This window comes from Notolabrus celidotus, chromosome 7, assembly GCF_009762535.1.
Source record: "Notolabrus celidotus isolate fNotCel1 chromosome 7, fNotCel1.pri, whole genome shotgun sequence".
NCBI lineage: Eukaryota > Metazoa > Chordata > Actinopteri > Labriformes > Labridae > Notolabrus > Notolabrus celidotus.
In genome coordinates this window covers 30,449,900-30,466,928 of record NC_048278.1, presented here as the reverse complement: position 1 = coordinate 30,466,928, position 17,029 = coordinate 30,449,900, and the positions used below count along the sequence as shown (strand labels likewise).

The following is a 17,029-nucleotide window of genomic DNA, read 5'->3' as shown; positions in this document are numbered from 1 at the left end:
GGTGTACAGCTTGCAGCCTGCCAGCAAACTCTAAAGCACAAATGTATTATAAGTGGCCTAAAGATCAATTTCCTCATAAAGAAGACTGAAGATGTTGTTCTCTGTGAATCACTCTGCAGTATGCGAGCATTACTTCAGGAAAATCTTGCATGAAATTTGTGAAACATGAAAAATGCAAAAGTGCAAAAACATCTAAAAACTGAAGCGGGAGTTCAAGAAACTATAAAAATATCTCATCTTCATTTCTTGCATGCAGCGTTTGTTGTATAATCAGCGTCTGGAGCTTGTTTATGAAAGCAAATGGTGCAGTTGAATGCGAGAAGATTACAGCTGCCAGAAAACAAAGAAACAGTTTTAAAGGGATTTAAGATGGAGAAAGCTTCATCAGATGAGCTGCTGAAGCACAGAGGAGAGCGAGTGTTGGTATCTGAGAGCAATCAGTCTGTTTTATTGTCTTTGTGAGCATCAAGCTGAGTGGCAATTAAACATTGTGTTATTGATGTCTCTCAAAATCAATGCAATCAGCTATCTTTGTCTCAAAGTCTCCGATTCAACAGGGATTCCAGGTATTGAGAGCAGAAATGAACTCTAACTGTAGAGATGTTGGTGCCACTGCAGGAGAGGTTTTTCTTTCCTTTGACCCACAAAAAACAAAGATATTTTTCATCTGCTCTCTCCTCTGCTCTCCGTACATTTCTCCTCTTTGCACAGAGAATAACTAGACTCTTTTCCACCAACAGTGATCCCTCTTGCCAATGCTCTTTTGCTTTTTTCTTTCATCTGTTTCACCTCTCCTCCCTCATTGGGTAATTAATCCTCCATGCTGTCAACGCTCAATTTGTCTTGCATCTTTTTTATTCTTCTCCTCTTTAAGTCTGTTGCTTCTCTCAGACTCTTTCTACCCATTGACATCTAGCATACTTTACAAGTTGTGGTTAGCATGTGGCAGCTAATTAATGCTAACTCTGTGTGGGTTGAATCTCGGTGTCCAGCTTACTCGTTTAAAGCCTGTTTCAGGGTTTTGAATATGCTGTGGGCGGATACATTCATGGCATCCTGATGAATGACAGAGGCTGAAGCAGCATCCTGACAGCATCCTGGCACACAAGGATTCATGAGCAAGATATTACAATGAGACAGCAACAGTGTTTTATTGCAGTTTAACCTTCCTGTTATGTTGCAGGTCAAATTGACCCTTTTTAAAGTCTATTTTAGGCAATATATGCATTCCAAACCAGCTAAATGCCGCATACAAATCTGGGCTGCATGTGACAGAAGAGGTGTCGTGTTAATTTATCAACATCACTTCATTAAAAAAAATAATAATTCAAAATGTAAAATAGAATAAACAAAAATCAGTGTCATAAAAAACGATTGTATTTATATTTAGGGCTTTCCGATGTACATTTAAAAAGGTTTAGCATGAATTTCAATGAAAACTGAGTGAGTTATCCTCATTGAACCATGATCTGTAAGAATTAAAGAACACCAATGGTGCAATTTTATCCCTGCAATAACTTACCTTATCTATTTTTCAGATAGAAGTGTACATAGTGTGTACACATCTGTAATAGTTGCCAAATTGTATTCTATTTTACTTTATTTTATTTTAATTTATTCTATTCTATTCTGTTCTATTTAATTTAATTTAATTTAATTCTATTCCATTCTATTTTATTTTATTTTATTTTATTTTATTGTATTCCATTCCATTCTATTTTATTTTATTTTATTTTATGTTATTGTATTCTAATCTATTCTATTTTACCTTTTTCATTGCTATTATTATTGTTATTATATTTTTAACTAGGATCATTATTGCTGTTCTAGAGAAAAGAACATAACAGGAGGGTTAAAGACAGTTAGCTGGGGCATTATACTGCTGTGAGGAAGGGAAAACTTCCAGATAACACTGGTATGTGAATGTTATATTACTGTTCTGATCCTTGTTTAAACAGAAACACAGATTTATGATTTATATGTAAGCTCTATCAGCCTTTACACGATCAACTCCTTTAAGGATGATTGTTCCAAATAAGTTAAGTAATAAGCAAGTTAGGCTCTTGTGCCTGGAATAAAAACTTCATGAAATATAATTAAGTCCTGCAGCTCTTTGCACCAGATGTGATTCTGTTCAGACTTGGCCCAGTTTAGAACAGGAGTTATCACTGAGTTATGATTTATGCATCAACAAAGCGGATGCACATCAGAGATAAATCACAACATGACTTAAAGAAGGAAATAGTCACACAAACCCTCCAGGTACATATAAATTACACAGAACTCTATTACTAACTGTGAAACAGATGTTCACTGCCAGACAGCACGTTTTATACAAACTGCATGCTGGATTGTAACAATGTAATCCAGTAGAAACCTGGTGTGATGATGTAGTTCAGCTTAAAATGACTATGATGTGCTATAATGTGAAATATCTCATGCCAGACAGAAAGCTAATGCAGGTATTCATCATGACCATGGAACTGTGTCAGTGATCAGTTATTGGCAATTCACTCTGGTTGTTACTTTTCATACAAACTAGTTAAAGTGTGCCTCAAGTTTTCAGGGTGCAACTCATTTCAGTAGCAAATATAAGTAATAATATTAAAGTGTATTCTAAAACAGACATTACAAAGTGCATTATGTAACACTTACCAAGGGTTTAGAAGAAAAATCTTATGCAAGATTGCGGATGGACCAGTAGGTCCGACTACTAGAGCTAGGTGGAGTGTTTAAATGAGACTCAGAGGCAGTGTATCGACATTTTCCGGCTTCAGTGTAAACAGGAGATAGAAAACAATATTGTTTACCACCAGTAACAATAGTGTATACAATAAGACAGTTATCAATATCACATTGGCTAATTATAAATTTGTCTCTAGGATGCACTCTTTAAACCTGAGTTTTATATATCATTCTTGAATTCCAGTCTCTGCTCAATATCAAAGTTCAACATTCAAACGACAGTTTAAATCACAAATACCTATTCCTTTCCTTTCTGCTGGTTTTCTTTTGTTTTACAACCTGCTTCCTCACAGAACAGGGACAGGTAGGCAGGACTACCTGTAGCAAGGAGCTTTCTGATTGGCTGAACCACGGTTTTCACTCTATTTTTTACAGTTTCTATTGATCAAATACATTGAAAAGAAACACTTTAGCAAAAAAATACGATATAGAAAATAGGTGATAAAATAAATATTTAACACTTTACCTCAGTTAGAATTACTAGGCATAATTATTCATACTTTTTCAATAACTAACACAATACTTTATATGGGTTACAATTACATAATAAAAAAACCCAATAACTAACAAATCAAGACAGGGAGACGTTTTGGAAACTTAAAGTGTGAACTTGTTACTAGTTGGTAATTTACTGTTAAGTGTAAACTTTAATAACGAACTAATAAAATAACTTGTGTTGCTGCGCAGTACTTAAAGCACTCACACAAATCATGAGAAAGTTTAAAAAGGAACTAGTACTCTGCTCACTTGTTGGATCTGATTGGAATGTGTCACGATGGGGGTAAACAAAAAGGAGGACCCAAGTGCAGATTTTAAAATAAAAATGATTTAATGACAAAAAAACGAGATACACAAACTAAAACTTACTTCAACAAATCCACAGAAAAAATAAGAGGACTTAGAACACAGGAACACAGATCACAGGGAAGACAAACAATGATCCAACCAGGGACAGGGGAAACAGAGGAACTAAACATACAGAGTAATCATCACAGGTGTGAACACAGGACACAGGTGAAACTAATTAGGGTAATCAAAAAGGAGAGAAACACACTAGGCCCGGAAGTAAAACTAAACTTGAGACACAAGGATTCAGAACTGCAAAATAAAACAGTACAAGACTAGACTAAGGACACACAACAAGAGACATGAATCAATAAACACACAAGGAAGACAAAGGATAACTAATACAGACTAAACACAGCGAGGAACCAAGGCAAGAAACACAAGGACAAAAATAAACTAATCAAACCATGACAGAGTGTTTTAATTAAACTTGATATTCAACACTGAAATGGTGTTTCCTAATGTAAAAATATAGGACTTTAGGTTGCTTTAAATAGGTAGCATGGTGTAGCTGTGTCTCAGTGATACAGTGGATTGTCTCTCCATCAAAAGGTCAGCTGTTCTATCTTCAGCTGCATATCTGAGTGTCCAGTGAGCGACACACTGAGCCCCATGTTGCTCTCAAAAGCATCGCAAACTGTGCATGAATGTGTTTGAATGGGATTAGGGATGATGAGCAGTTGGACACTTCTCATTTAGTGTGTGTGGGAATAGGTGAATGTGCCATGTAGCATAAAAGTGCTTTGAGTGGTTTATAGACTCATACAGCACTTTATAAGAGCAGCCCTTTCACTGTTTTATTCAGCCTGCCAAAACCAACTGTTGCATTAATGTAAGACAGAAACCTTTTCTTCTCTTTATGCTTCAAGAATTTAAAAAGCGCATCCCTCAGAAACCTTACGGATGTTGAACATCTTTTTTTTTTTTTTTTACAAAAACTCCATGAACCTCCCCTCTACTGTATGTGCAGGAGTCTAACCTTGACAGGTCTGCTGTGCATTGTTCTGGTTGCTAGGCTATGTGGAGACGGCTGCTGCTTTGGCGAGAAGTTCAGCTCAGTTAAATATCCTTAGTTTGCCTTTTCTGACTCTCTAGATTTCAAAAGCTGTGAAATGAAACAGGAATGCAACACAGGGATGTAATTTAAGATGTAACACTGAGTCAGTTCTCAGTCATTAGTGTCCACTAAGGCGTTTTTTTGTGCAGGGAGCGCCCACAACCTCAATATCAGAGCGCTTCTCGCCAGTGTTAACTGTTGCTTGGATACAAAAATTGTGCCGCGACACAAATGCTCCAAATGCTCCAAATGCTTCATACTTGCTTTCATACAATGGCATTTTAACCAAAAACTGTAAAATGTATTGCTAGAAACCATGTCATAGTATTAGTAGCAGCTCTAAACTTGGAAATTGTACCTCCAAAAAACGAGTTTGATAAGTTTTCTCCTCTATATGGTCCTCTGCCATTGTTGTTGACAAAGTTGTTATCAGAAGCCCCGCCACTTCTTGATTCTGATTGGTCGGTGATCAAGAAGTGACATTGTTGAGCACGGTGGTGTTCCAAAAGTGTAGGGGCTGATCAAGCGGCAACCTCCAGCCACGAGAATTGAAGCCAATGCGTAAGTGTTAAAAACTGCAGTTCATCGACGATCCACTTGAGGCTGGCTCCAGAAGTATCGAAAACCACATAATAATAATACCTTTATTTGTACAGCACTTTTCAATACAAGTAACAAAGTCCTTCACAAAAATAATAAAAGCATAATAAAAGCAGAGAAGAAATAAAGCAAAATGACAGTAAAAGCAGAGACGTAAAATGTTAAAGATTAAAATAAATTCATAAAATAAAAGCTTTACGATAAAAGTGTGGCTTGAGTAGTGAAATAAAATGAGGGACTGACTTTGCAAGTCTGATTTCCTCTGGCAGGCTGTTCCACAGTCGGGGGGGCTTTGACAGCAAAGGCCCTGTCGCCTTTAGTTTTTAGTCTAGACCGTGGAACAGAAAGCAGAGCGCTACCAGAGGATCTCAGACTGCGTCATGGTTCATGGGGTGATAAAAGCTCAGAATTGAATTGAGGGGCGAGTCCACGTGATTCAAATTATCTTAAAATCAATCAATCAATACAAAACAACAGGGGGCCAGGGTAGGGATGCTAAAATGAGGATGATGTGGGAATTTTTTAGTTCCAGTTAAAAGCCGGGCTGTTGTATTTTGCACTGTCTGAAGTGGGTGAATTAATTTTTGGTGAGACAGGAGTATAGTAAGTTGTGGTATGAGATGCGTACACACAAAGTCAAAAAAGCCGAATACACCTATACACCTATATAGCCGATTTATAGCAGAAATAAACATGTTTACAGCCTGTTACAAAAACCAAGTGTAGTCTGGATAGCTCATTTCTTGATCAGCACACACTGTACGGGGGTGCATTTTTTCATAATGCAGCAATATCAAAGATATTAAGATTACGAGTTTACCATTATGAGAGGCACGACTGACTTGATTGACAGGCGGGAACACTGTAGCTGTTGGCTAGGAGGCTCAAAGCCCGCCTCTTTATGTCACAATTGCTTGACAGAAGTTATGAGTTCTGCATTTCCAATATGGCTCCCGCTGATGATTGGCCTCAAAACAGCACTTCAGAAACAGATGGGTGACGTCACGGATACTACGTCCATTATTTATACAGTCTATGGTGCTGATGGGAATGACAGATGACCATGATGGACTACTTTGGATATATGACAGAACTGAAAGCTCAGTGGGAGTGATACATATCCAAACAACATTTGAAATCCCTCCGGGGGCAGCAGCTTGGACATAAAAGACGTTTAAAAACACAATAAACAGACCATCATAAATTGCACTTGAAGAGCCAAAGCATGGGAGAAGATCTAAACTGAACACTGGTATCAAGCAGACTGAGAAAAGAATTCAGTTCTTTGATCAATTTTCAAAGAAGGACAAATAAGAAGACAGAAAGTCTGTGAAGAAATATAAATCCTCAGGAGCATCTGCAGACAGTCTGAATGATTTTGATTCATGTTATTTGTAAAATCTTTTGAATGTAAGAGTAACATAGTCTGTTTCTCTCCCTGTCATCATCAGGTGTGGTCGATGGACGGCTACTATAAGGGCAGGCGTGTGTTGGAGTACAGGACCATGGGCGATTTCACGAAGGGGCAGAACTTTGTGCAGCATCTGTTGCCTCACCCCTGGGCAGGAACAGGCCACGTGGTTTACAACGGATCCCTGTACTACAACAAACACCAGAGCAACATCCTGGTGAGAGACTGTGCGAGACCGAAACACAGGAGCAGTGTAATAATCAGATGAACAGATTGAGAGATGAATGTGTGTCTGTGTTTCAGGTTCAGTACCATTTCCGCTCTCGCAGCGTGCTCCTGCAGCGCAGTCTGAGTGGAGCCGGGTACAACAACACGTTTCCCTACAGCTGGGGAGGATCGTCTGACATCGACCTCATGGCTGATGAGATGGGACTCTGGGCTGTCTACACCTCCATCCCAAACGCTGGAAACATAATGGTGCAGGCTTTTTCTCTCATCTTTTTTTTTTCGTCTATATTGAAACTGTGCACACAAACAAACGGATGGAAACATGTTTAAAGCTGAGCGACTTTAACAAGGCGCAGCACCAGAGAGCTGGCAGACAAACTGTAATGATGGCACTGTTTCAAAAAGATCTTTGGCATTTCTCTCCTGAAAGAGCTCGCTATTTAAAATCTGTCATATATGCCGATACAGATGAATGTATTGTAAGACAGATAGATACTTAAAATCTTTATAAAACTACTGAACTGAGAACCTGACATATCTTTGAGCTCATTTTTATTTGTTCTGGCAGGTGCATTGAGTCACTCTCCTGTCCATATTAGTGAGGTCAACAACCTTTAATCAGATCAAATAAACCAGAACTTTATTAATTCTGAAGGAAATATTGTTCCAAAATATCAATACAAAAATATGAGGAGGACAAAAGAGCATCAAATACCAGTGAGAGAGAAACATAGTCAATAATCAGATGACTCACGGTTTATTGGTTCAAGCTTTTATTGCAGCAGAACATTGTTTGCATTTAGTCTCTAAGCTCTGACCTCAACACTCCTCACACATCAATTTTATATGCAGACGTTTAAGAGGGATTAAATTATATCCCAATCCCTGATCCAGAGCCTGCAGGTGGATGCTGGGGATGTGGTGGGGTTGAGCACAGCACTGGTGAAGCAGTACTGGTGCAGGGCATTGGCAAAGCAGAGGGAGAGACTGAACACCCTGCAGCTTAAATAGACTGCCAAATTAAAAGGGTACATTTATCAGACGATTGGGAGAATGATGCACGGCAAATATGAATCAGTACAGCTAGAGTCTGCTCAAACTAGCTCACAAGATGTTGTGCTATTTAATGGTGTAACGGTTATAGTTGTATTAGCAGTTAAACATTAAGGGTTGAGCTTAAGATACAAATGATAATAGTTGAAAATAAGATTGAAAATGTATATGGCACATGAAACATGAACATAAAGCCTGGAAGTGAAAAGTAATATCTGATTTGGTGTCAAATGTTGACTTTATTGGAGTGACTTGATTGTGCATGATGATGAAGAAGAAGGAGAAGAGTGATGCTCCTGCTGCAGAGCAAAGAGGAGTTAAATAGTTGGATTGCCCTTCAAAGCTTGATCCAAAAAGGCAACTGGACTTGGTGGATAGTCCAGTTGCCTTTTTGGATCAAGCTTTGAATTACCATGACCTGGATGACTGAGAACCTTCACAGACATAGTTGGATTGCCCTCCTTTGACATCCAGTGGTTCTCTAATATTTGGTGTGTTTGAGCCATAGACTGTTTAAATAATGGCGTAGTATCCGTGACATCACCCATCTCTTCCTGAGCGCTGTTTTGAAGCGAATCGACGGTGGCAGCCATATTGGAAATGCGGAACTCAACAAGGCAGAGTGTGACGTAAATGGGTGGAGTTTGGGCCTCCTAGCCAACAGCTATGTGTTCCCGTCCAGGAGTCAAGTCAGTCATGTCCTTATTTGGGCATAAACTGGTAATCTTAATATCTTCTGAGCCGTCACGTTAAAAAAAAATTCACCCCACTGTACAGTGTGTGCCAATAGAGAAATTAACTACGTAGAGACAAGCCGTTTTTTGAACCAGGCTGTAAACATGTTCATTAATGCTGCAAAGATCATCTTTTTTGAATTGGTATGTATGTGGTTTCCGGTGTTTCTGCAGCCAGCCTCAAGCGGAGTTTCAATGAACACTTCCGCAAGGGCTTCATCGTTTGAGACCGGAGGTTGCCGCTTGGTTTGATCTCCTTTGAGGCATATTTGTAACAACCAAGTTTTCTGCTCCCCTGCTGCACTTCCAGACTCAACTTATGAGTCATTGTTAAACAAACTTAACAGTTGCTCACCCTACATAGAAAGTCTATGTTTTGGCAGCATTATCATCCCACTGTTAACAGCTGAGTTATTCAATACTAGGATGTAACTGGCAACCTTTCAACAGTTTGCACGTACTTAAAGCATTTGTTGCTCTAATCACTTGTTGTGTGTCGAAACATTTTAGTATGCCCAATGATATTACCCGAAAGAAATCAACACTGGATTTAATGCTTTGCAATCAATCATAATTTCATGGTTATCACGATGAGCATTTGCAATAAACACATCACAAGGGTAAGAAGAGTTATTTCATGTGAATGAGCGATGCTCTCACGCTCAGCTTACCTCCACTTTCTATGGAGGAGGGGAGGCCTGGGTATAGCAGCCATGCTTTCTCTCTGTTTTGCTGCAGCCTGATGGAGCTTAAGATAACTATCAGTTACCCTCAAATTAATTGGTGCCAATGAGTTTATTTCAGACTCATTAGGGACATGTTGGAAAGAGAGGTATTTTGTAAAACAATTAGCAGATAGACAAAGAAAACTGGCGACTAAGTACTCTTCAGTTTAGTTTTTTATCACACATATTTATATGTTTGTTTTCAGAATATTAAACAATTTGTTCAAGCATTGCATATTTTCCTCATGTTGTGCAGGCCTAACTGAATTGGGATTCTCCTGATCAAGTAACATTGGCCAAGTGGTCTGACTCAAAGTGTATCATTGACTTTGTACTTTGTAACTGTGCATCACTTGAGGCTACAAAGTGGACCCACCAAAAAACCTTGTCTCATTCTATTTAAAAATGTGGGTTTATACAAACTAGACTTTTGACTTTGCTTTTTCCCTGCCTGAATTTGTTGAACTGTCTCATAATGAGTGATCTCTATTCCACTTTCCCTCTCTGACTGTAGGTGAGTCGTCTGGACCCTCGCTCGCTTGACGTCCTGCAGAGCTGGGACACGGGGTTTCCTAAGCGCAGCGCAGGGGAGGCTTTCATGATCTGCGGCACTCTGTACGTCACCAACTCCCACCTGGCTGGAGCCAAAGTCCACTTTGCGTACAACACCAACTCCTCCACATACGAGTACACCGACATCCCCTTTCACAACCAGTACTCTCACATCAGCATGATGGACTACAACCCCCGAGAGCGAGCGCTGTACGCCTGGAACAACGGACACCAGGTGCTTTACAACGTCACACTATTTCACGTCATCCGGAGTGACGGATAAATCGACACGCAAGAAAAGGTGCAAAAAGAGGGGGAGGTGCAGTAGAGATGGAGTTTTTAAAGGGGACTTAAACTCACACAAAAATGTCTATTCACATCAACAGGAAACAAAAACTGTCAGTATATGAATTTGAATGACCTCTAGACTGCAAAAGCTCACTGAGCTAATAACTGGACACAAAACACATTTGCTGAAGCTTGAGTTTATCTATGTTCTGTTATGTTTCATTCCACTCGTGTCTCAAGAAGTGAATTTGAAAGTTGAGGTCGAATTGTGTCATAAAAAAAAAATAGAGCTCGGGACTGGATAAGAACTCGTCTAAATCCTTGAGCAATGACGACGGACCTGATGGAGGGATTCTGGGTTTGTGATGTGATCGTGGACGTGTCAAGTCAGCATGGTTGTTCATTCAATAAAACATTACTGTCAAACTTTGCCGGGACTGTTGTCTCCTCTGTTTTGGAGCAGGGAGTGTGGAAACAGATATCACTTTCTTCCAGTGTTTCTAATATGAGCCTGGGGATCTGTTTTCATACAGTGTATGCATGCGCTAACAAAACAGGTTTGTTCTCTTCAGGTTTAGGTTTATTTCTCCTTTGTTCTACAACATGATGATAAAGTAAAGGCTAGTAATGGATACAAAATGATCTTTAACCCAAGAGTACAATATCCCAACTGAAAGTAGCTCAAACATAATTAAGTGAGACTATAAAGTGAGCAGGTCATTGTGTGAAATATAATCCAGGCCCCTCTGCCGGGTAATAAACCACATTAAGTGCTTCACAAGCAAAAGTTATTTAAAAAAAACAGATCTGACCCCATCTACCCTCAAGAGAAGGACTTGACAAACAAGGGTCAAACAAACAGGAGTGTCACGGGTTGCTTTTGTTTACTTTGAATCCTTCTTGTTTTAGTTTCCGGGTGTTATTCAGTTGTCATTCTTTACCCTTGTGTTCTTGTACTCCTTGTGTGTGTCCTGTTTTATTCTGTACTGTTTTCCAGGAGTGTGTCAAGTCTAGTTTTACTTCCTGAGTATTCACATTAGTTTCACCTGTGTCTGTGTCACACCTGGGGTTGATTACCCTTTGGTATTTAGTCTCTGGCTGTTTTAGAATCCGCCTACTATACTAGCAGTATGTACTGATTTGGCCAGAATTCAGTATGTAGTAAGTAGTATGTGAACAAGAGCAAAATCTGCAGTATGCCAAAACTCTCCAGATGTCTACTGATTTGGGAGAATTTCAAAGTATGTATCAGACCAGTCTGCCTCGCATACTGTTTCCCATAATGCACAGCGCTCGTTCCTCTTTTTCTTTTCTCTTCTTTTTTTGACAGGGGGAACTCAGTTTGTAGGTGCTTTGAAAATTATTAAATTCCATATAAACCACTTCTTAACTTTTTTAATCATAAGTGATGCTAAAGTTAAGATAAGATACTCCTTTATTCATCCCACAACGGGGAAATTCATGGAGTTACAGCAGCAAACAAGAAGGTGTTCAGTACAAGAATTTCAACAAGAATATGTATATATTAAAAAAAAGTCCATCAGCAAGCAGTTTATCTATCAGCTTGACTGTTGTTTACTTCTGTTTTCCGAAACCGGAAATTCAGTGACGTCTGGCACAGCATACTGCAACACAGATCTAACAGAACAGTCTACATACTAAATTCAAACACTGTATGCAGTATAAGATAAGCTAACAACACAGGACAGGGGCATACAACAATGTACTAACATAGTTAAAAATTATAATAACAATAATAACAGAAATGACAAGTGTTAAATATAATATAATGAAATAAAATAAAATAGAATAAAATAAAGTAAAAATTAAAATAAAATATGGCAACTATTACAGATATATACACACTATGTACACTTCTATCTGATAAATAGATAAGGTAAGTTATTGCACGATAAAAATTGCACCAGGTTATTTAAAAACAAACATACACAGTATGAAGAGCAGTGCGATTCAGATGGATACAGTAGTTATTTGTGAATGTGCCAAGTCACATAGTAACTTCCATGTAGTGGAATGAAAGACAATACCTACTGCCTACTACATTCATAGGTAGTATGTAGCAGGCCGTTTCGAAAACAGCCTCTGTGTTTCCTCCCTCCTGTGTCGCTTCATTGAGTCCTTCCAGTGTCTCTCGTGTGGATTTTTCATTGGATTTTCTTGGACATTTTCAGTAAGCCTTTGTTTTCCCTTTTTTGTTAATAAATATCTTAAGTTGACTCCATGCGGGTCCTTGTGTTTCATCACACGTGACAAGTAGCCCCACTGAAACTATATTAAGCAAACCCCAACCCAAAGGAAGCAGGTCTACAAAGGATTTGTAACCCACATAAACTAATAAAACTACAACATCAATTAGTTCTGTGCCTCAGGGTAGATGTCCTCTCCATGTCTGGTCTGCCTTTTATATCTGACATGCTTGCTGTGGGGACAGATATGCAGAGGTATGGAAGTGGCAGGTATATGCCACACATCCAGCTCTGGTCAGGAGGATTTGGGAGATACTGACTTAAAAGTAGCTACAGATGCTAATCAGTGCAAATCATGCAGAGCGAGGCTGCAGCCAATCATAAAACCAGTGGAACCTGCAGAATACAGGAGCATTTTGTGCCCAGACTTTAACCTTTAGATGGCCAGTGTCATTTCTAAGTAGTAGTTGATATTTTAGAAATATGACCTCAGTGAAAATTTACAAAAACATGGTTTTATAAGTTCTATGAAAGGATCAGGTCCTTTGCTCACTGGCTCCTTATCTGCTTCTTTGTGTTTTACAGCCACCAAAGCTTTCCCCACAGGCTTATATTCTACCTGACACACTTAGACAGCCCACCTTACAGAACAAGCTATTTCAATTCAGCTACAAATTTACAGCTAGTTATCCATTCTTCAGGATATTTACCTCCTGACAGAATGAGCCACCCTGCAGTTACCCACAATTATCATGGATGTTGTCTGCTTTGAAATATATTTTCTAACAGTTATAATAAGCTCTTTACAAATGCACCTGTCAGTAGGTGGGTAATGTTTGTTCTGTTGATATGAAACTATGCATCTAAAATAAAGAGGTAAAATAAAGGAAGGCAGCAAGTGAACATCTTTTGATTACATGTGTTGGAAGCAGGAAAAACAAGAAAGCATAAGAGACTTTTATATGGGTCAAAATGATGGCTAGACGACTGGATCAGAGCATTTCCAAAACTGCAGCTCTTGTGGGGTGTTCCAGTCGGCAGTGGTCAGTATCTACACAAAGTGGTCCAAGACAGGAAAACTGGTAATAGTCATGGGTGGCCAACTCAGCGATGTGATTGGAGAGCAAAGGCTGGCCAGTCCAAGAGGAAAGCTACTGGAGTTCTGACTGTTGGAAAGGTTAATCCTGGTCTTGAAAGAAAGGCGTCAGAAAGCAGTGCATCGCAGTTTGCTGCGTACGGGTTTGTAGACCGGTCAGGGTGCCCCTTCTGACTCCTGTTTACAGCAGATACACCTTAATACAACATGAGAACTAGACTACAGAGCAATGTAAGAAGGTGGCCTGGTGTGTTGACTTGGCTTCCTATTCCCCCGGGTCTTAATCCAGACATCTGTGTGGTGTGCTGACAACCAGGTCTGATCCATGGAGGCCCAGTCTCACCACTTCCAGGACTTAAAGGATCAGCTGCTAATGTTTTGGTGCCTGACACCACAGCACCCCTTCAGAGGTCTAATGGAGTCCATGTCTCATCAGGTCAGGACTGTTCTGGCCCTGATCTGATGAACTTTGAAAGTTGTTATGGTGTATGTTTGTTTCTCATTATATGAGAGACATTATGTCAGGTTATTTCTGACAGACTGCACTTGTAAAGGTGTCACTCCATCCTCTTAGATTATTCCTCCACAGAAGAATAATCAACTCTACCAGAGAAATAAACGATACCTTACTCAGAGAGGTTTTAATCTGCTTTCTATTTAACAGGATGAGCTACCTCCCTTTTAGTTTTTGAGGTAGTTCACTATTTGGATCCTCTGAGAGTTATATTCATGAGATCTGTGTTAATTGTGAATTTTCTCTGTGTAATTGTGTTTTTATTGCTTGTGCAGGATCAGAGCAGTGAGAGGAGAACGTCATTTTGAGTTCAGGTCAAGTGTGTCTGCAAAGGTTAACCTGCTCATTATTACTGAAGTGGCTATTATGAGCTGGAAATGAAAGGTAACGTCCTCACAGATCAGTCGATGCTGCTGATTCACAGCTGCGCACTCACACACACACACACACACACACACACACACACACACAGTCAGCTCTCAGTTACACATGCACACACTGTTCCCACACGGTGCATGATGCCTACATAGACATAAAATAGAAGATGCAGGTGTATCTGACAGCGGTGGTCTCTGCAATGATAACACTGGATCGATTTAAAGCGGCAAAGGAGAATAATAAAGCAGGATTATATGACTGTCTAATTTGGCGGGTGATGCTTCCAACTAACTTGAGAACAGGTCACAGATTTAACCCTCCTGTTATGTTCAGGGTAAGATTGCCCGTTTTCAAAGTTTCAAAAAAAAAATTTAAAAGTGTTTTTTCAGTATGAAACTTCTTCTACTTGCCTTAATTAGCGTAATCAACATATAGAATAAAAATGGTTCCTTTCACATATTTGAAACCCCACTGCAGGTTTATATTACATAGATACTGTTCGTTTTATAGTGAATCAGTACCCTAAGAATCACTACCCTAAGAATCACTACCCTCAGAACCCTAACCCTTACCTTAACCCTAATCATAACACTTACCCTAACCCTAATCATAACCCTAACCCTAATCATAACCCTAATCATAACCCTTACCTTAACCCTAACCCCAATCATAACCCTAACCCTAATGATAGCCCTAACCTTAACCCTAACCCTAATCATAACCCTAACCCTAACCCTAATCATAACCCTAATCATAGCCCTAACCTTAACCCTAACCTTAACCCTAACCCTAATCATAACCCTAACCCTAATCATAACCCTAACCCTAATCATAACCCTAACCCTAACCCTAACCCTAATCATAACCCTAACCCTAACCCTAACCCTAATCATAACCCTAACCCTAACCCTAATCGTAACTCTAAACCCTTAACAGACATCAAGTCAGCTTTTGAGCTGGTCATGTTATTTATGATTATAACCCAATCTCACCTTGAAGACTTTGTTTAATGCGTATGTGAATATAGCAGTAGTTAAAGTGGATATGTTTAATGGAGGTAGAAATGGTAAAATAATGGCTTCCTAGCACACATACTGCACGCCATGCCAACCCTGCAAACATCAGCGCTGCCTGGGTCAGGGTATCCCAGTCCAGAAAGTGTGGACACGCCCCTGGACAAGGTGTGAACTTGCTGCAGATGTTACTTTGCTGTTTCCTCTTCAATAAAATGAATGAGTTAATGTATCAACACAGTAAAGAAACACCTGGAGAATAACTACTGTTGTATAAGGGACCTTAACAAGGTTACAGAACTTTTTAACTTAATAATCATCAGATTTATGTTCCTGACAGCTGAGGGTCAAACTCGCCTTGTGTTTAATAGAGTTACAGCTTCATCTGAACCCATAAATGTTACACAGCACCTGTTAAAAGAGAAACAACAGTCTGAATACTGAATGTGAGTAATGCTGCTTGTTGCTCTCAGGTTCATTTTGTGGTCATATTATCAGAAAGATGATGAAACACCACCACAATAATTCAAACTCCAGATTTTTTAAACACACTTGCTGCAGGCCGCTGCCATCAGGATAGAGATGTTTCACTGCAGGAGAGAGGTGATCAATCAGAACAAGTTTGTATTGATCTGTGGTGACCCTTCACAGCAAGGAGACAAGAAGACCCCAGGTGGTTCTTCTTTTTATACATGACACCCTTCTCTGTGTGTTTGTGTCCTAAGGTGTCGACTGTTTAGCTGATAAGATGCAGGATGTGTAGCCTTGAAATTTTATTTTGGATTAACATGATTTGACTTTGACAAATTAAAATAAATGCCCATAATTCAGGCTGGCTGCTGATGCTCAATATCAGCAGCCTTAAAGTTATCTATTCAACAATCATTTGCTTTAATCAATGAATGTTATTGAAGAAAGAGTATATTAATTAATGAAATATGTGAGGGATGATGTTTAGTGAGCGTTTGGTTATGTGATTTATAATAAGCTGGACCTTGTCTCACCCTGTCAGGATTAACTACATAACCACACGCTCACTGAACATTATCCTGCTTATTACCCAGTTATCAACGATTCCATGTCAGTGGATTTTCATCAGCCTCCCTGTGGGACAAAATAACATTAAATCGAACATTTCAACACATGGACAAGTTAGAACATAAGCCTGGTTATTTGTTATAAATTACATTCAACTGAACACTTAGTTAGACAAGGTGAATGAGAAGTCTGCTGGGAGATTTGTGTTGATATTTCTGTTCTCATCCAGCTCTCCTTCTGCTCCGAGCTTTGCAGTTTGACACACCTTTAAACATAAATGAGGCAAATGTCACAACTGGGAACGTCGTTGCTTCTATCACTACGGCTTACGGCTTAAGTCACTTCACAGTAACTCAGAGATGCTCTCACCAGTTCCACTTCTGTTTCCTGGATTGCAGGAGGACATGGATCTGGCTCCACTTTTCCCTATCAGAGATGGTTGTGGTCGTCAGGCAGCTCTGAGATCCATGCCTGCTAACTGTCATTTTTTCCCTGACATTCAAGACCATCCTGCGACGGTGACTACAAGGTTTACTGATTCAGA

At 39.4% G+C, this 17,029-nt stretch overlaps 1 protein-coding gene across 2 annotated transcripts in view; it reads left to right on the top strand.

The window, feature by feature from the left end:
• The window catches only part of LOC117815337 (noelin-2-like), a 46,960-nt gene extending 36,291 nt beyond the window's left edge, over positions 1–10,669 (top strand). For both annotated transcript variants that reach the window (XM_034686989.1, XM_034686990.1), the window contains 3 exons: positions 6,700–6,876; positions 6,963–7,136; positions 9,914–10,669. In XM_034686989.1, the coding sequence (XP_034542880.1) occupies positions 6,700–6,876; positions 6,963–7,136; positions 9,914–10,234 (672 nt within the window). In that variant the 3' untranslated portion in view covers positions 10,235–10,669. The remainder of the gene's footprint in view (positions 1–6,699; positions 6,877–6,962; positions 7,137–9,913) is intronic.
• The last annotated feature ends 6,360 nt before the right edge of the window (positions 10,670–17,029 follow it).